The following is a 21,122-nucleotide window of genomic DNA, read 5'->3' as shown; positions in this document are numbered from 1 at the left end:
ACAGAGTTGAAGGCAACTGAAGTCACTAACAAAGTGAGGGAGAATCCTAGAAAGGAGAGAGTCAGAGAGGAGGAGTCCCAAATGCTATAGAAAACTTTGCCCAAGTCTTTGTCTGAACCAGGCACAGGACAAAATCCAGGTAAGGATAAAAGGCTGACATGAGATTTGAGCAGCTCAAAGGACAAAGTTTACTTTTTAAATCCAACCAAATTAATTATTTCCTAAAACTAGTAAATGGATTCTTCAGAAGAATATAACAGAATCTAGACTCTTTACAACATAACATTGACAAAGCCCAGCATAAAATTCAAAATTATCTGACATACAAAGAACTAGAAAATGTGACCCATTCTCAAGAGAAAAAACAAAATAATGAAGACTAACTCTGAGATAACCCAGATGTTGGAATTTCCCAATAAGAATTTTAAAGGAGCTATTCCTTTGGTGTTCAAGGATATAAAGGATAATGTGTTCAAAGTGAGTAAAAAGATAGAAAATAGTAGCAGAGAAATAGAAAACAGAAAAAAGAACCAAATGGAAATCCTAGAACTGATTTCAGAGAGCTAAAAAAGAGCAGGGAAACCTTTACTCCACTGTCTTTATTTTTCACTTTTTTTTTTTTTTTTGGTGAGGAAGATTGACCCTGACCTAACATCTACCAATCTTCTTCTTTTGCTTGAGGAAAATGGTACCTGAGCTAACATCTGTGCCAGTCTTCCTCTACTTTTTGTATATGGGATGCTGCCAACCCATGGCTTGATGAGCACTGTGTAGGTTCACGCCCAGGGTCCAAACCTGCAAACCCCGGGCAGCTGAAGCAGAGTGTGTGAACTTAACCACTACACCACCAGGTTGGCCCCTATTTTCCCTTTTTATTATGAAAAATTTAAAAACTATACAAAAGGTAAAAAGCATATAATGGACACTCATGTACCTATCACCCAATTTCAATAAAAAAGATAAACATTGTTTTTCATCTATTCTCTGCCTCCTACATTTTTAACTGGAGTATTTTAAAGTAAATTGTAGTCACCATGTCATTTCGTCCGTTAGTACTTCAGTATGTATCTCTGATAAGCAATTTTAAAAATGCATCTATGTTTATACCTAACAGCATTACTAATATCAATGATATATTCAAATTTCCTTAATTGTCTCAAAGAAAGCTTTTTTCCAGTTGATTTGTTTCAATTTAACTCCACATATTGTATTTGGCTATGTGTCTTTATGAGTCTGGTCTTTTTTTTTTTCTTTGACAATTCCCCCTCCTTCGCTTGTTCGGGAAAACCTGATTTTTGTCGTATAGAATGTCTACTTTCCGCTTTTGGGTTATTGCATTTTTATGTGCCTTAACTTGCTCTTTAATCCCTATATATTTCCTATAATCTGGCAGGTAAATCTAGAGGTTTGATTAAAATACAGTGGTTCCTGCTTTTGTAGGTACTAAAATTTAGACGATGTGATTCACTTCCTATTGCATACCATCATTAGGCTCATAATGTCTGATTTCCCCAATTTTCTCCATTACTTTTAAACTGGAAACTCCTCAGCCTTCCCTTACATGTGTTTTCTTTTCTGGACATCTTTAAGTTTTTGTTCAAAGACTACATTTGTAAAGTCTTTTCCTAATACCACTCACCTATTTTCGGAGTAAGCAACTCTTTTCTCATAACACTTCAAACATAACTTCCAGCCAAATGTTGTGGGCCATTGTGAACTACTCAGCTAACTTTAAGTCCAATCTCAAATGTAGATGCATCTGGAGAAGCACACAAGTCTTTCTAAAAAAAGCATTGAAGGGCAACCTTCATTTTTACAGAAGGACTTTTGATATCACAGAGGAGGAATTGCACCACATAGAACCCAACAGTACTTCCTAAAAGTCTGACATAGATTTTCTCTTTCTTTATTGGTTAATGATCCACTCTTTGTAAGAGCTTCTTCATCTCTCAATCTTTCTCCACAATTCTCTATTGCATTACAATTTGGCTATTCTTTTCTAATGTCTTCCTTTCATCATTGTCACCAATTCTCCAAACTTCTTACCAATACTTAAATATTTTTCTCAGATACTTGCATGTTAACCTCAAAGCTGGTGGATGCCTCTTTGGGTTCACCAATTTTGCAGGTCCAGCCGTGACTCAGAAAAACAGTAGCCATGTAATCAGGCTTTGCTTACAAATGATACTGCTCAGAAGGTGGAGAAAAAGACAAATACCTGTGTTTTTTATTATTATGATTTCTGCCACATTCATTATAGCACTTATAATACTTTATCATTGTTCTTCTTTATGTGACTGTGAACTATTTAAAATCAAATTATGCCTTTTTCTTTTTAACTTTACCTCTAACAGAGCACCACTTCAGTTAGAGCACACCATAAATGTATTTGTTGAGTGAACGACCACTTGAAAAATTAGATTTGTCTTCATAAAAACTGTTTTTCATCTTCCCACATTATCTTGCTATTGTTCCAAACATATAGATTTAGCTCCAGAATAGATTAGTTGAATATTCTGTTTTGTCAGAAATCTTAAAATAGTGTAATATTTTAATTCATAAAACCAGACATAGATTAGCTTCCTACAATTTCTTTTATCTGTATGTAAACATATTTTTCTATTCACAAATTCAAGGAATTCTACTAGGCTCTTGGGGTTAAAATGAGGTTTTCAATTCTTTTGTGAGAATTTGATTCAGACTAAAGCCAAGCCTAAACTAGAAACTAAAATGGCAGTTAAATTGGTAAGGTAAGAGAAGAAAGAAAGCATGCATAAACAGTTGGATATAGATGCTCTCAATTGAGTGCAACTTCAGTGAGAGCCGTTTTACTCACAGTTTAGTTATGAAACCAAGCAGAGCCACACGTGAATAATGTGCAAATCAAAAAGATAATTGTGCCAGCCAGAGAAGTAAAAAGCATTATTACAAAATCAAATTATACAAAATCAAATTATAAACTTATTTTGAAACTAACTAAACAATGTTAAAAGGCTTTCTGGAAAATGACTAGTTAGTGTGATATTGTTCTGGTATTAATTATATAATACATAGTTATTGAGTATCTACAATGTATTTGGCACAACAGATTCAATCATTCTTAGTGCCGATAGAAAAATAGTTCTTAGCGCTGGTAGCTTTTGACTAGTTTTTTAAAAGTTTTTCATGGGTAGAGATCAGATTTTTTTTGTGACAAATTCAGAGCATGAAAGCAAAACACATCAACCCAGGTTTCAATAATAGCTGGTTGTCTTATCTAATTTTTCTGGAACTATGGTATTTTCAAGGTAGTCTTGCTTTATAGACTATTACATTTAAAAGACTTTCAAATGAATCATGAATAAACATCATAATCAGCAAACAATAATAAATAATTGATAAGAGCTTCCTTATAGAGCTGCCTTCTCTGGAATACTGCAGAACCATGTTATAAGTAAAGCAGGCGGTATATTCTCTAACATTTATAGAGGATTTTGCAGTTAAATAATGCTGTCTGATTTACTCCTCACACAGCCTTCAAAGATAAATTTGGAATTTAATGCATGAGAAAACAGTTTTGCATATAGCTTGTAAGTGAAATCTTCAGATTGAAATCCAGTGCAATTGACTGTGAGTATCAAGAACCTCTCACTACAGCATAGAAACCTCACACTTATAATAAAGTAAACTTGACATTTCCAATAATAAACAACCTAAAACTTAATGCTTAAAATCTAGTATGTAGGGCCAGCCCCGTGGCTTAGCAGTTAAGTGCGTGCGCTCCGCTGCTGGCGGCCCGGGTTCGGATCCCGGGGGCACACCGAGGCACCGCTTCTCTGGCCATGCTGAGGCCATGTCCCACATACAGCAACTAGAAGGATGTGCAACTATGACATACAACTATCTACTGGGGCTTTGGGGGAAAAATAAATAAACAAATAAAATTTTAAAAACAAAACAAAACAAAAAAATAAAATCTAGTATGTAAAAATAAAATTAAACATTGTATGTGAAATGTTTTGTAAACCATAAAACAATAGAGATATACATTTCTATATGTGAACCAATGATCAACATATCAACATATGACACAAAGAATCTAAGTCATCACACTTAAAATAGCCTTTTAAAAAATATAATACATGTTATTTTTACCTTTAATATAGAAAATCATCTAATTAACCATAAGAAAAGTATCAATAAAAATGCTCAAGCGATAAACAGTCTAGTCCTAGAAGAAAAGTGAATGGCCAATTAGGATGAGCAGATGCTCAACCTCACTAAATATTAAGGAAACAGAATGAAAAGTAACAATGGGAAATGGTTTTTAAACTAAACCAGATATAGTTTAAAAAGTAATGTAATATCTAAAGATTGTAAAGGTGCTGAAAAATGGACTTTTGAATGAATATTGGTTAGTTGGTACAACCCAGTTAAAGGATAATTTGGCAAGTCTTTTCAAGTTATCTTTATTTATTTATTTTTTTGTGAAGAAGATCAGCCCTGAGCTAACATCCATGCCAATCCTCCTCTTTTTGCTGAGGAAGACTGGCCCTGGGCTAACATCTGTGCCCATCTTCTTCCACTTTATGTGGGATGCTGCCACAGATGGCCTGACAAGCCGTGCATCGGTGTGCACCTGGGATCTGACCCCCAGGCTGCCAGCAGCGGAGCCTGCGCACTTAACCCCTACGCCACGGGGCTGGCCCCTAAAGTTATCTTTAATTAGAAAACGTAACTACAATGTTACGTTTTCTAATACAAATGGGCAAAGCACCACAATAATGCATACGATAAATTTCGTATATTTCTTTACACAGTCGTAGTCATTCATAAAAAGTATGAGTATTTGTCCCATTATATTTCATAAAAAATATTTTTGTTTTGTGTAAACTTCATAATTGTCATTACTAATGGTTGTACTAACAATATCCAGTGTATGTTGTATTAACATTTTCCCTGTTGCTAGATATTTAGGTTATTTCTACCTCACTAGTTTAACTAATGCCAGTAAATATCTTTGTACTTATGGCTTTCTCTTCCCTTGGGATTATTTCCTGTAGTTTTTGCTCTCAAAAGTTTCAAATTTAGATACTTTCATATTGTAAAGAATAATACACATTTATTTGTACATCAGTGATTTATGTGTACCAATATATTTTTAAAGATTTGGGGAATTTAATAAGCAAAATGGAACCTTATTTTTGGTCATTGTTTAATTAGTATGGAGGTTACTTTCCTATATTACTAATTGAGCTCCTCTCTTTTGGAATTTTCATGTCATTTACTTATTGGGATGTTGATGATTTTCTTTCTAATTATATTCTTTTTGTTATGCCATCTGCTGCGATTATTTTTCTTAACCTATTTTTTTTCTATTTCAGTTTTAACTTTTACATATTAAAATTTTCATTGTTTTAATATCTGATTTTTATCACAATATGTTTAAAATTTAAAACGTTTTCCTCTCTAGCTCTCTTATGGTTATTCTAAAAACTAACACTCTGATACACATGGGATTTATTTTGGTTTATAGTGTGAGTTGTAGGTCTAAAACAGATTTTTGTCTTCAAATTCCTAACATGTTATCTCAGTGTCATTGATTAATAAACTATGTTCCCTATTGTTTTCAGATGCTTCTTTTATAAATATTAAATCTGTATGTATAATTTTATCTATTCTATTCCAGGCAATCTTTTTTTGTACCAGTAACATATTGTTCTAATTATTATAGCTCTAAAAAGGTTTATTACCTGGTAGAGAATTTTTTCCTTTTACTCTTTCTTTACTGAATATAATCTTTTATATTTTTGCCCAGTCTTCCCACTAGATGAAATTTAGATCTGATTGTTTTTGTTTGTTTTTTCTCCTACAGCAATCTATATCACCTTCTTATTTAGTTCCAGTAACATAAATTAATTGGAAAAAAATTACACTTTTACAATATCTTTCCACTTTTTCAAATTTTATATCTTTCTGAAAGGTTCATAGTTTTTTTTTTTTCTTCAGATAGGTCAAATCATTTCTCATTAAAATTATTCTTACATGGGCCAGCCTGGTGGCATAGTGGGTAAGTTCTCACGCTTCTCTGTGGCAGCCTGTGGTTTGCAGGCTCGGATCCCCGGCGTGGACCTATGCACCGCTTATCAAGCCATGCTGCAGCAGGCGTCCCACATAAAGTAGAGGAAGATGGGCACAGATGTTACTTCAGGGCCGATCTTCCTCAGCAAAAAGAGAAGGACTGGCAGTGAGTGTTAGCTAAGGGCTAATCTTCCTCACACACACAAAAATTATTCTTACACATTTTATATATTTTTTCTTATTGTGAATGGTATCTCCTGGCACATCTCTCAAATGACTCTGACATATAACAAAACGATATATTTTTAAAAATATTGATTAATCCATTCATTTTATTAACTTCTTTATTAATTTAAATTTTTGGTAGTTTTGGCTTTTCTTTTTTTTAATTTTATGTATTTATTTTTCCCCCAAAGCCCCAGTAGATAGTTGTATGTCACAGCTGCACATCCTTCTAGTTGCTGTATGTGGGATGCGGCCTCAGCATGGCCAGAGAAGCAGTGCGTTGGTGCGTGCCCAGGATACAAACCCGGGCCGCCAGCAGTGGAGTGCGTGCACTTAACCGCTAAGCCCCAGGGCTGGCCCAGTTTTGGCTTTTTAAATCACAGTATTACATTAACTTCCTATTCTTTCTTTCTTTGATACCTTTTATTTCTGTTCTCATATTTTTTTTTACCATATATTAAAGATAATTTAAGTAATGGTAATATGTTGATGGTATGAATACTTTTTCTATTGATTTTAATGGCTGTGAAATTAATTTATTTATTTGGTAGGGCTTAAAAATAAATTCAACTAATTTGCCTCTAGAAATATCTGTTGAACGTATGCTGAGAATAAATATTATGAAATATATAACATTCTAGGCAATGAGGAACTAAAAATTTTTGGTTCCACCCTCAGATTGCTTATACATACATACACTCACATACACATATACTCACATTATATTATAGCAAATTCTTAAGTACCAAAGTACGTGGTATGGTCAATGAGGTCTATAGGTTTATAGAAAAGCTGACTGCTACCTGGAGAAGATAGATCTTCAAAAATGCATGGATTTGGACGGATAGAGAGCAAGGGAAAGGCATTCATGAGCATGGAGAAGGAAAAGCAAAATGGATATGGTATTCTTAAGGCATATGCAGAGAATAGGCAGATCAGTGTTCAAGGTAAGAACAGAGGGCATTTGCCTTTTCCTGGATCATTTATCTAGCTTGACTCACTCTCGAACCATGCCTTTAGAACTACCTAATGTTTTGAATAGTGGATGAGAGTTTACCCCTTTTTTCCATTTGCACCCAAACCTATTTCCCTGGTGTCCTTTGTCAAGGTTACACACTTTTAGCTTTGAATCCTGATTTACTCTCTCGAGTGGCCTCTTTCTGATGATCTCCGTGGCCTCTGGACCTTAGCTATTGAACATGATTTGTGGCTTTGCACTTTTTTATCATTGGCTTTCCTATTGACTTTTATTATTAAGAAAAATCTTTAGTAAAGATTTTATTATCTGGTTCATCCCTTAGATCTTTATGACAGTGCTAGTTTTTTTGCTCCTCCTGCTGGGAATAGTGCTCTTACATCGCAAAGCTAATATTGGACAGATAAAGCTGTAGGTTTGAATGCTAAAGTAAGAAAAATTAGCCTGTAATAGAAAACTCTTACAAGGAGTATGTTAGAGTATAGAGCTATAGAATAACTATGAGTAAAGGGAAATTTTACATAAAAAATATGTTTTATAGTTATTTCTTCAAAATGACTCTATGTGAAATATGAAATAGGGTAGACTTTCATAATTAGGAAGACAAGCCTCTGCAAGAATGTGGAAGTATTTGCATCACTAAGAAAGAATGGATCACAGTATTTACTTAAAAGTGAACTGTTTAGCTTAAAGCAAAACCAAGTAATTCCCAGTTGCTGAATCATGGTGACCCCAGCAATTAGTAATTTGGGTTTCCCTGTTGAACTCTTAAGATACAATCTTCTGATGAAAACTACATATTCTTTGTTTTTCTGTTCCCGATTCCTGAGCAAAGCCTTGAAATTGAATTCTTAAGGCCTTCAAAGCCTGTGAGTTCATATATGCTCCTCATCAAACATAGGAACCTCAAATAGAAAAAGGAGGACATTTTTTACAGTGATATGTTCATTTTTCTAAAATAGCACTCAATAGACCCAACTTGTCTAACTTTGCAAGTTCTTCAAGAGACTCAGGGTTTTAACATTTCTTAATTAGTCAGCCATCGTAAAATGCACTACATGAGATTTTGACTGAAATCTTGCGTAGATCTGCCTGTCTTTCAGAATTTGGGGATATTTGCATTGTGCCTCTGGTTAACTGAAATGGGAGCCCCTAGTCATCAATTTGATGAGGACTTTCCCACTAAATGCTGGCAAATATTTAAGCCTGGAACCATACCAGTGAAAAACCACAGAATTTTAATGTTCCAAAGTTCTATGGGTGGTAAAAATTTGGCAGAAGGTAGAGTCATGATACATTTTTGATAAATCATTTGATAAACTTCTATTGAATTAAAATGATATCTATGATAAATGGTATATGTGACTATAAATGGTATCACCAGCCATCATTTTGTCACCTATTATTTTCTCACTGATTGATTTGACAAATCTAGTAAGAAAAGTAGGTCAAGTATAGGTACATTTTTAACTCTACTCTTATTTACATTGGCTTTGTTTTTCATTCTATAATAAATCTACCAAATTAAGTCATCATTTATCTGGTATCGTATCTGTAAGGGACCTAAAGAAGAAAGTGACACATTATATAAATATTTCTTTTCCATTCTTTTAAACGTAGCTCCAAGTGAAATTTGAGACAGCAAATTAATAATGTTTTAGAAAGTCTTGATGTGTAAAGAATTCTCTATGCACCTTGGTTGGTTTCCAGAAACTAAATTTGAGAAAACGAAATCTGAATTTAGCATTTTCTCATCATTCTGAAGACTTGGCTATTACTCTAAAGCATGTACTATAGAAGGCAAAAACTTATTTTGCTTTCAAAAAAATCCCCAGATTTATTAGCTGTATTATGGTGACCCCAAGGACAGAAGAAAAACAACTGTGTTTAATTTGTTTAATTCACTGCTGGCACTGTGTTAACAGTCCTAAAATGCAAGTTGCATTTTTAATGACTTTTCTTGCAAGAGTTTTACAACTGCTGTAGGAAATAAAGATGTGAGAAGCTCGAAATATTATGAGTCCAGGAATGGTTTATATAAGCAGCTCAGAGTAAGCAAAAGTTTTTCCAGAAACCCTTGTCAGATTTCTGCTTACAGCTTATTGGCCAAAATTTTGTCCCGTAGCCATGGCTTCAAGGGTAGCTACAAGGGTGGCTACAAATGTAACTGTTTAACTTCTGCAGCCTCTGTGGAAGAGGTCGTCAATAGAGAAGTTGGTTGGAAATGATTATTGGATTGGTTGTACAACAGTGTATATACCTAAATTTTATGCCCTGTGATGGGTCTGTCTTAATTTCTTCTTTCTTAATATAAACTGATTCCTTTGCTTAATTTTTTATTCCAACGATCGTAACATAATATATTAAGCATTCCCGTGTGCTCAGTAGTATTCCACGCACTTTCCAAATATTAATAATCCAGCAATTCTATGAGGCAGGTTTCATTATGCCCATTTTACAAGTGAGAAAACTGAGACACCATAAAATAAAGTTAGTTATTTCAAGTCCATGCATCTAGTAATTGGCAGAACAGAAACACTCTGAAACCAGAGCCTTTACACTTTATATCATCCCTTAATTATATGTTAATGACCATGCCATTTCACTCCTTAAATGTCTCTTTTATTATGTTATTTATATTTTAAATGGAATTCATTATTTTTGTTTGATTTGCCTCAAAAAACCATTCATTCTTTGCAGCAAGTGTGGATCAGATCATTTTCTGGAACATAATTTAAAAAGACAACTTGGCCACACTGTCTGTCATATGGTACAAGTTGTCCAAGAATGCCTCATTTTTCTTATTTGCAGAATGAGGGATTATTCTACATGTCCTCTAGCAGCACTTCAAGACCTAACACCATATAATTTCTGAATAAAAAAAATCATATCTTTGAGAGTCTGGGAGAATATAGTCACCTTAGTCCATTTTTTATGAAGGACAAAATTTTAAGATTGTTTGAGAGAGTGATCACTAATAAATTTGCAAAGAACCTTCAATAAGAAACACAGAGATAGTGCTTTGAGGGGAAGGCAACGTGACAAGAAACGAATGCATCAGCGATAAAGGAGTAAGCGATCTTCTGACTTCCCACTTATATTCCTTTGCATGAGAGGAAAAAAATGCAGAGTTGATAGCTAAAACTATATTGATTTATAGATGGATTTGGCTGATACAAAAATAATTGTAGTAAATTACTCTGAGAATAATCTAGAAACATCAAGAATGCAGCATTTCCCTATTGGTACATGATCCCTCATTAGTCAAGGATGAAATAACGCAGGCTCTGACAATCCTTCCTCCCACATTGGACAAACAGGCCCTGTGCACGATGTTAACGATTTGAAAGAATGCCAACTTTGGGCAATGTTTGGAATTTAGCACTCATAAATACAGGTAGATGTGATATGATCCCAGCACTGGCTCTGGTTTGGCTCCACTAGGCCTTACGTTAGGCATGGTACACAATAATGATAGGTGAGAAGATTTGAAAGAGTACATTTCATGGGAATGCTTTACTCAACATTTAAATAATGAAAACCGTGATCACATAGAAATAGTGTAAGATTGATAGACCAATCAATAAAATCCAAATAGAAATGATATCCTGCTGTGCGAGAAATTAAAACTCTGTGCAAATCCAATTCTGTCTACTTCCTTCTCTCTCCTTCCATCATACCTCTATCTTATTTTCACACTTACCCTGAGAAATCCTTCTCTGCTTTGCAAAACTGGATTTAAGTATTCCAGACTTAGATAGTGTGATAGTGGACCATACCAAAAGCATTTTGGCTATCAACATAGCTCTATGCAGACAAATCTTATTGTGGTATTTCTCAGGCCAAGAAAAGGCACTGAGTTAAGTATAATATTTTTGTGCTATAATTGCATACTGTAAGAAGTTTTGGAGTCTGCCAAGCTTAAGTTAAAATGTTAGATCTGAACATTACTATTTGAATGAACTTGAGTAATTTATTTAGAGATTTACCTAGGATGGAAATAGCATGGATTTGCTACTGTACCCAAGGTCATCAAACTCCCCCAGCAGGATAGTGTTCTCAATTCCATGTGATGCAGTTTCTGTTATTCACTATCTGGTATTAATCAAGAAAATAGGTATTTTCATTCCCTTTTGTATTTATACTGATTCTGTTCAATAAATCCATCCCCTGGAACAGGTGCCAAATAAATGCTATGTTAGCAAGGAATCTTTTGACAAATTCTAAACCACCAATTTATTAGCATTGTCTTAAATAGTTCTCTTGGAAAATCGTCCAGGGTTAAAACAATTTAATGGTGGTGAGTAAGATTTATGCAGAGATAATTTAATTATACGATGTCTCTCTTAATAATGAAATAATGAATAAAATAAATCTCCGTAAGATAGGCTTTTGAAATTTCCCAAGGATATATGTTACTGATTGTACATTAATTCAAAAATACTTCTTTCCACATTAGATCATGCTTCTTATTCAGCAACGATGATACTGTGTTGTAATTGTCTGTCTTCATTCCTCCTTAGATTATAAGCTCATTATGGGCAAGAAATATGTCTTTTCAACATAAATACCTAAAAATATTTTAGGAAATCTTTGATTTTTTGGCTATGTTTCAGGTGGTATTTAAAAGACGGAGAAAAAGCGGCAGTATTACTGGGTACAAATGCATTTTATTGAAACTAATAATTATAAGTACTTTTATAACATCTATTTTGACAGTACAGAAAATGTGTTTGAAGCTCAACAGCTCTTCAAACAAATGGCCATCAAATGGTAAACATTTCAAGATGAAGGATAACTCTGAATGAGTCATAACAATCACTGAAGAAATAAGCAAATGAAAATTTATTATCTTGTGGAAATTAAAATACCCAGTTTTAAAAGATGGCTGATCTCCCACTACACCAGTGTGCTGGGGAGATTACAGAGCACACAACCGATTGGTCCATGTAATATGGTTCAATTTACCCTCCTGAGTGTACTGTGTGCTTCTCAAGAAGATATGACTTTCACAGCTTCCTCCCAGAGTGGAGGCTGCTAGTGGTGTCACTTTAGGCATTCGGAGCCCAGGCATATTCATAGCATTCATCATGTTTATTTATGAAGTTAGAAGGAATGGGAGTTTGTTTCTACATGAATTGCCTTAAAACATGATTTGTTGGGGGACAGCCCTGTGGCATAGCAATTAAGTGCACGTGCTCCGCTGCTGGCGGCCAGGGTTTGGACCCCGGGCTCAAACTGATGCACTGCTTGTCAGGCCATGCTGTGGCGGCGTCCCATATAAGGTGGAGGAAGGTGGGCACAGATGGTTAGCCCAGGGCCAGTCTTCCTTGGCAAAAAGAGGAGGATTGGCATGGATGTTAGCTCAGGGCTGATCTTCCTCACAAAAAAACAGAAAAACCCCATGATTTGTGAAACTTATGGGCAACTGGCCAAATCCTTACAATTTAGCCCAGAACTCCTTCTTGTCCAGGTATCTACTTTCTTCTCTGGTAGTGAAAAAACACAGAACCAGAGCAGAGAAAGACTTAAGTAGAGGCATTGTATTAATAAGGTAACATATTCACAGGTTTTGAAGATTAGGAGGTAGACACCTTTGGAGGGTTATTACACTGGATACCAAAGTTCAGTCTCTGGCCCCCCACAATGCTTGTCCATCTCATATGCAAATTACATTCATCTCATTCCAACATTCCCAAATGTCTCAACTCAATACAGCATCAACTTTAAGGGCAAAATCACATTTAAATCTTATCACTTCAGAAGTCCCACAGTTCTCCATCTACATCAGGTGTGGGTGAGGTTCTGGGTGTAATCCATCCTGAGGCACAGTTCCTCTCCATGTGCAAACCTGTGAAACTCCAGAGGCAAGTTATTTGCTCCCAAAATACAATGATGGGACAGGTATAGGCTAACAGTTATAGACATTTCAATTCAAAGGGAGAAAAGGGAAAGAAAAAAAAGAGTCACCAGTCCCAAGCAATTTTAAAATGCAGCCAAGACATCAACATTTCAAGGCCTGGGAATAAACCTCTGTGATTTTCAGCTCTGTCCTCTGGGCTTATGACTCTTTTGTCTGAGGTTGACGCTCTGCCCATGGAGTCATCCTCCCTTTTTCTCCAGGAGTAGCATGTATTTGCAGCTGAATAGTTTCATCAGCCTGTCTCCTGCCTTTGGAATTTTGACGGTCCTACAGCCTTTTTGCATTTTGACCTCTATCCCTTTCAGTCCAAGCTGGCAATATTTCTACTGGTATAAAATTATCAAGAACCTTATGAGTCTCCTGTGTATGTCACAGGAATTCACTCCATTAGACAAGAAGCCCCTTCACAGGACTTTCTCAGATAATCCCATCTCTATTTTTGACTTCCACTGATGTGTTGAGGGAATCCATGAGTCATATGCCTAATCTTTTCAAAGGGACCTCTCTGTGACTGAATACTCTCACCTTTTGACCCTTCTGAGGCATTAGAAAAAGGTTGTCCAGCCACACTCTTGGCTTTCTCTCCAGAACCCTCTTGCTTGACAGCGAATCTCCTAATTTTAGTGTCTTTTGCCATCTGGATAGCTAGGAATCGCCCATTTCAACAAGTCCTGATTCCTTCTTGATTAAGTTCTTCCCTCTTCCTTATCTCTTTCCTCATGCATTTTACTATAAGAAGCAAGAAGAAATCAAGCCGCATCTTCAACACATTGCTTGAGAATCTCCTCAGAAAAATATTCATCACTTACAAGTTCTGCTTTCCATATAACTGTAGGACACCGTTCTGCTAAACTTTCTGCCACTATATAACAAGAATTGTGTTTCTTCCGGTTTCCCATAACATGTTTCTCATTTTCTCCTGAGCCCTTACCAGCAGTGCTCTTACTATCCTTTCTACCCATAGTCAGCATATGATGATTTAGGTATTCTCTAAGACAAGATAGGTTTTTTTCTACTGTGCTTCTCACTTCCTTCTGAGTCTTTACTAGCAGACTCATTAAAATCCATATTTCTGCTAACAGTCTGTTCAAAGCAATCCAGGCTTTTTCTGTCATCCTCAGTATCTACCCTTTACTCAAGTCCACAGCTACTTCCACAATTTTAGGTATTTGTTCCATTTTCCAAAATCAGTGTTAGTTTTCTATTGCTGTTTTAACAAATTACTGTAAACTTAGTGGCTTAAAACAACACTAATTTATTATCTAATAACTCTGGAGATCAGAAATCCAAAATGGGTCTTACTTGGCTAAAATCAAGGTGTTAGTAGGGCTCTAGAGGATATCTGTCCCTTAGCCTTTTTCAGCTTCTATAAGCTTCTTGTATTTCTTTACTAATGGCTCTTTCTTCTACTCTCACATCCAGCAGTATAACCTATTCACACCTCTCTCTCTGACACTACTGCCTCTCTCTTATAAGGACCCTTATAATTACATTGGGCATACCCAGATAATCCAGGATCATCTTCCCCTCTCAAAATCCTTAACTTTATCACATCTAGAAAGTTCCTTTTGCCATGTAAGGCATTCACAGATTCCAGGGATGAGGACATGGACATCTTTAGGAGGGTGGGGCATTATTTTTGCTACCGGAAAAACATACTATACAAATGAGTTCCTTAAGAACAGGGTTCATACCTTCCTCCTTTTTGCATCACCAAATCCTAGCACAGTTAATGCCTGGTACCTAGAAGGCAGTCAGCAAATGTTTAATAATTGCTTTAGTATAAAAAATAATGTACCTGGTATCTGCTATGTGACAGATACTCTTCTAGGTGCTGGGAGATAGAGTAGTGAACAAAACACAGTTCTTGTTCTGATAGACCTTACATTCTAGCATGGGGAAGCAAAGAGTACAAACAAATATATGTAGCAGGTGATGATATGAAGAAAAATAAACCAGGGTAAGGACAGACTTGTTCCAGGTATGCTACATAAGAAGTCCTCTCAGGTAAGGTGCCATTTGATTGGAGACCAAAAAGAACTGGGGAATCAAGACTTATTTGGGAGAAGAACATTTAAGGAAGAAGAAATAAGTGCAAAGATTTTGAGGTGGGAACATGCATGGATTTTGAGATTTTTAAGGAATCGTAAGGATGCAAATGATGTTCACAATGAGAGAGGGGGGAGAATGGTATAAGATGAGATCAGACAGGCAGAAAGGTGACAGATTGCATGGGATTTTGTAGTCTACAGTAAAGATTTGGATTATACTTGGAGATAGAACAGAGGTTGGAAAAAGTCTGATTCGTATCTTAAAAGATTCCTCTGATTGCTATGTTGAATACTAACTGCAAGAAGGTAAGGGTGGAAGCAAACAGACAAGACAGGGCTATTGCAGTAGTCCTGGGAAAAGTGATGCTGACTTGGATTAGAGTGGTACCAGTGGTAGTGTGAGAATTTGTAGCTCATTCTGGACCTATTTCTAAGGTAGAGCTCATATGATTTGCATGACAAATTGGATGTGCTGTGAGAGAAAGAGAACAATTCAGAATGACTTCAAAGATTCAGGCTTAGCATTTGATGAGTGGAGGCACATTTACTGAACTGGGAAAGATTACAGAACAAGCAAAATTTCAGTTTTGGATATGTTTAGATTGAGATGCTTATCAAATATCACGTAGAGATGCTTTGGGGTCAGATGGACATGAGAGACTGGAATTCAGGGGAGAGATTAGGGCTAGAGATATACTTTCAGGAATCTCAGCATGTAGGTGACATTTAAAGCTGTGGAACTGGATGAAATCTCAGAGGAGCCATTTTAGAAGAGAAGTGATGTCATAATTGAGACGCACTCTTGTATTTGGATGTCAGGAATATGACGAGAAACCAGCAAAAGAGTATGCTAACAGCAGGCAGTGAAGAATGAGGGTATCCAAGGGAAAGTGATGTCCTGGAAGCCAAACTAAGACAGTCTTTGAAGAAAGGAGTGATAAAATGTGTCCACTGCTGCTGAGATATCAGTAAGACGAGGACCTCAAAATAACCATTTATTTTGGCATCATGGAGCTGATTGTGTTTTGATGGAGTTGGAGATACAAATGCCTGATTGAAGTTATTCATGGAGCTCCAAGTGCCTTTATAATCCATCCAACAGCAAAGAATCCTCATTGCATTTCTCGGCAATGACGAATACTTAAGACTTTATGCTATGCAATTTGGGGCTGACTGGTAGTATAAATATTGAGATTTCTTTGAAGTTAGTTAAGACTTCTAACTTGGTCATCTAGAATTCCTTTATTTGCAAAACCCCCAAAATGTACTAGTTTTAAATTGTCTAAATTCTCTACCTCCAATTATCTCCCTCTGAGTACAAGACAGACAAGTCCATAAATATGGAGACATTAATGTAATTGAGGAAAATTCCATTTTTCTGGGAGAATACAACTCAGTGCAGTCAGAATAGTTTGAAAGGCAGTTTTGCTTTAACTTTTTACCCCATTTCCTCATGGTGCTGACAGAGATCAAATATCAAATGCTCCGGGTCAGAGATTAGTTATGAGGATTCTTTAGTTGAAAATGCATTCATTTCCTTGAGACTAATGAATATGTTAGTAATTAGTGTTGTTTACATATTCCCATCCTCTTAGTAAAATCAACTATCAAAACATTGTTGTGACTCCATATATTTAAATCATAGACTCTCTATTTGGTATCTTTTGCAAAAAAACCACAAAAGCATAACTGTAGAGCACATAAAATATGGAAACTCATAGAGCCAAAACAATTCTCCTCAAGTATTCTGCCAACGTTCATTACAGGTCCCTTAAAATACAATGTATAAATGAAAACTATTTCACACACTTCTTTCATATTATACTGTTAGGCTTTTTCATTTCATTTCTACAGAGGGGAAATTTATAGAGGGTATGGGATGGACAAATAGCAGGGCAAGCTGATTGGGAAAAGAAGGATGTAAAAAAGAAATTTGCCAAGTTGAATTACAATCTGAAACTGTGAGCTAAGGATAGAAATCATCTTTCATGTGCCTGGCTTGTTTTAGGCAAATGCTGGGTTTTGAAGGAGTTAGAATCTGCCCTTGATGTCTCTTATACTCCTGCTGTCTGCCCACTTCCCTCTTGTTGGGGATGTTCTCCTTGCAATGCTGTAGACATATGGTTACATATTTCATTACGCTTTATTTGAAATCCATTGGTCTTGGTTCTAAGGGTGTTTTCTCTGCTAGGTCATAATGCATACTCTTGGATTTTAATCTGGTAAACAATCTGTGCTAAAAATTGCTTGATTTAATTCTAGATTAAAACCAAACAAAATAGTCAATGAAACAGTCTTTACTGAGTTGAAAGTAAAAGTAAGCAGAAAGGTGGAAATATATGAGGAATGATCCACAAGTAGCCAACGCCATGATTCACCTGTAGGCACAGAACTGACTCCGGACATGGATTTTAGGGAGGGCTCCAGAAAGCTCAGTATTAGAAAATGCAGGTCCCACTAACTGGACGGAAAATAGTTGGTCACTTTTTTTGTCATGGACTTATATTTGCTTTCTCATCTACACTTTATTATTTAAGTTCAATAGGCACCAAAGGGGCTACTGAATGTTATTGTTAGGAATAAGACAGACCCAAGTTCAAATCCCAGCTTTGACGCTCACTGGGGATTTGACCCAGTTACCTAGCTGCTATGTGCCTCACCTCAAACATAGAAGGCAGACAATCCCCACATCCTGAAATTGTTGTGATGACGATTATGTCAAGCAATTTATGAGAAAGGACTAGCGTAAAATGTAGACCTTGTAGATTTTAATTGGAAATTGAATGATATATATATATGTCTTAGAAACAAACAATACATTTGACAAGTGTGTAATAGGTATATAATAACAAAGGAAATTTGGGGGAAACCATTTCTTAAGTATGGATATTTTCCTGTTATAAATAGGAATACTTTTTGATTTATATTATAAAATGTTTAGTGCAGAAACATCACTACAAAGAACAGTTTGAAATCTCAATGGATTCACTCACTAGGAATCATCAAGGTAAAAGAAATGTGGAGGATTAATATCATTACATCAAAACTAAATGTTTGTTCACTACATGAGATATATTTTCAGATGTCATTTCAGAAAAGTAAGAGATTATTTATCCATCCCAGGATGAAAAGATATATTAGATTTCATAAATGAATAGTGATTCTGCTTCCCACTATTGATCAATCTATCCATATGTATGCATCTATGTTTTTATGTATCCTATCAGAATTGCAAAATGCATACAAGTAAATGTCAACAAAATCTCAAAATACAATTAAATTTAGGACACCTTAACCTCTAATCACCTTCATACCTAATCTCAATTACTCTTTGAAATTTGGAAGAATCATATATATTGTCTAACAACTTAGTCTACAGTTTGAGTTAGAATCACTGATGACAAAATGCTGATCTACAGTATGAACACCAAGTTGAACTGAACAGATTGCATATAGTTGAGACTTCCAAATGATTGTCATGAGAAGTGTGTGACTAATAGTATTGTTGATTTTACACTAGGAAGTCGTTGCCTAGAAATAATGCCTAAATTTGTCCCAAGCATTTTGTTCAACCTAATATACAAACAGTAATAAACCCGCATATCTTCTGGAAGATGAAACTGAATCATTTAAGAATACAAACAACAAAATTGTTATCAGACTTTGGTTTATTGTAAGATTTAGCAAAGTTTTTCTTGTAATCCCTGACCCCTTGCTCTGAAAACAAAAGCAAAATCAGAATTATTGCTTATTCTTTTCCCCCTACTTTGTTTGTGCCACTGTAAAAGAAGGGAGAAAAATCATTTTAATAAATAAAAACAGAGATGTAAGAAAGAAAGATAAGTCAGTCCAGATGAGAAATATTAGGAGCAACAGAAATACCATCAAGCAGTTTGAAAATAAGCTTCTTTTAAAAAGGTTGTCATATAAAAAAAAAATCACACCAAAAATATAGCAGCGGAGAAGAAAGATAAATACAAGTTAATTGCACACCAATCCCATGCAGAAAACCGGGTCATCAGCCAAAGCAGTAGTATTGAGAATCCAATTTGGGACGCTTGTGCAGTGCCTGTGAGTCCTCTATTATGGAGCTGTCACTGAGTTGGTCCAAGTCTGAGGGGGTCTGATGGCCTGGGACATCATCTGCCAAAGTGTCCAGATAGCTCCCCACGGAGATGCCATCCAGCCCATCACTGCCATCGTGTAGGCTATTGTAGCTGCCACGTAAGGAGGTGCTCTGACTCTCCAATAAACTGCACAGGCTGCCACTGAGACTGCTGCCTCGGCTGGTAATGGTGGCTTTCTCTTCAATCATCCACTTGATGGACTCAATGCTCTCATTGATAACAAGCAACTGGCGCATGAGCCTGACGTCTGTGGCTCTGAGGTTAACCTACGGAGGAGAGGGAGAAAGGGAAGACATGCCAGTTACTCTACATTCTTGAAAGACCCAAAATCACTTGGGTTCTATCTTCTGTAGTCCATAATTTTAAATTCACAGAATAAAATATAAATTCCCTTGAGCTCAGGATCTTTGTGAAAACTGCTGACCAATGGTAGGAGTCATAATCAAAGAACTCACTTCCTGCCAGAGGTATCAAGCCAAAAACGACAATAAAACTCCCACTGCATTCCTGACTCTAACCAAGCTGCCTGGAAATACATTGAATGTCAGGTTCTCTGCTAAGAAACTTATTCTCTCTCTGGCCAGATTAATAGTTTATCCATGTTTACTTGGGAATATGTGCGGGTGCTGAGAGGTGGGGAGAAGGGGAATGTGTAGAAATTAAGGAATCATCATTGTCATCATTGTAGCAGCTCCCATTTTTTGAGTGATAATGTGCCAGGCATCATTATAGAAGTTCAACATTCACTATGGGAGCAACCCTGTACCACAGGTATTATTATTTTTATCCCCATTGTACAGCTAAAGAAACTGAAATCTACAAAAAAGAAGAGTACAAAAAAGGTCTGCACTCTTTATGACTATATTGACATATATAGTACCAAATAGTGCTTTTATTTTTAAGAAGAACCAAATTGCTTCAATATTCCCTGAATCCAAAGGTGTGCTGATACACTAGACTGATCCACTTTACAAGATGAAGTGTACAGATATTTTCTGCAGATCTAATTATTTGTTTCAGATATGTCAGGGCAGCCCCAATCAAACTTGGGATATGAGACTCTGAGAAGGTTCTAGAACTCCCCTAAGTGCCTTCTAGATGTGTAGCCCTTCTAATAATTCTAAGTTACTTCACAGACATCTGTCTTCACACCTACAAAGCAGAATTTCTTTGTAGGCCCTACAGTTTAGTGGAAACATCAGCTAACATCAAGGGTGTGGTGGTTCTGGAGAAGGTAGGGAGAGGGAGGCTGCAAGAACTCTCATGATTGCCCCTGTTCTTGTTGGAATTGAAGAGATGTGGCTCCTATAAAGATTCCAGTGCCTGGCAGCTGGCCCCATGTCCTAGTGGTTAAGTTTGGCACACTCTGCTTCAGGGTTTGGTTCCCGAGTGTGGACCTACACCACTCATTGGTGGCCATGCTATGGCGGCAACCCACATACAAAATACAGGAAGATTGGCACAGATGTTAGCTCAGGGCTAATCTTCCTCAGCAACAAAATAAAAAAAAATAAAAAAAATCCAGTGCCTGGACTGGGAGGCAGGGACACGTTTGGCCACTAGAGGTCCTAGTCACATTCATTATGGTTTGGAATGGATTCCTGTTCATTCAGTTGGGGTATTTAACCCAAGAGGCTGGGCCTTGCTAATTCTCTCATTAAGGTCGAGGGCTAATACAGATTTGTGGGTTCTAGAATTATCAAAGGCATTCAGTCATGAGTGACTCAAGCCATAGAGGAGAAACGAGCCTATTATTTTCA

At 36.2% G+C, this 21,122-nt stretch overlaps 2 protein-coding genes across 2 annotated transcripts in view; both read right to left on the bottom strand.

Annotated features, from left to right (window-relative positions):
* LOC147914398 (uncharacterized) overlaps nt 1-21,122 on the bottom strand; it is a 918,190-nt gene that overhangs the window by 89,257 nt on the left and 807,811 nt on the right. The window lies entirely within an intron of this gene.
* The window catches only part of LURAP1L (leucine rich adaptor protein 1 like), a 44,590-nt gene continuing 42,353 nt past the window's right edge, over nt 18,886-21,122 (bottom strand). Inside the window, exon 2 of the mRNA XM_004436803.3 lies at nt 18,886-19,628. Coding sequence (XP_004436860.1) covers nt 19,254-19,628 — 375 coding nt within the window. The 3' untranslated portion in view covers nt 18,886-19,253. The remainder of the gene's footprint in view (nt 19,629-21,122) is intronic.

This window comes from Ceratotherium simum, chromosome 20, assembly GCF_057802395.1.
Source record: "Ceratotherium simum simum isolate JZ-2026a chromosome 20, ASM5780239v1, whole genome shotgun sequence".
NCBI classification, from domain to species: domain Eukaryota; kingdom Metazoa; phylum Chordata; class Mammalia; order Perissodactyla; family Rhinocerotidae; genus Ceratotherium; species Ceratotherium simum.
Note: the sequence above shows the minus strand (reverse complement) of the source record. Positions and strands in the feature narration are given on the sequence as shown.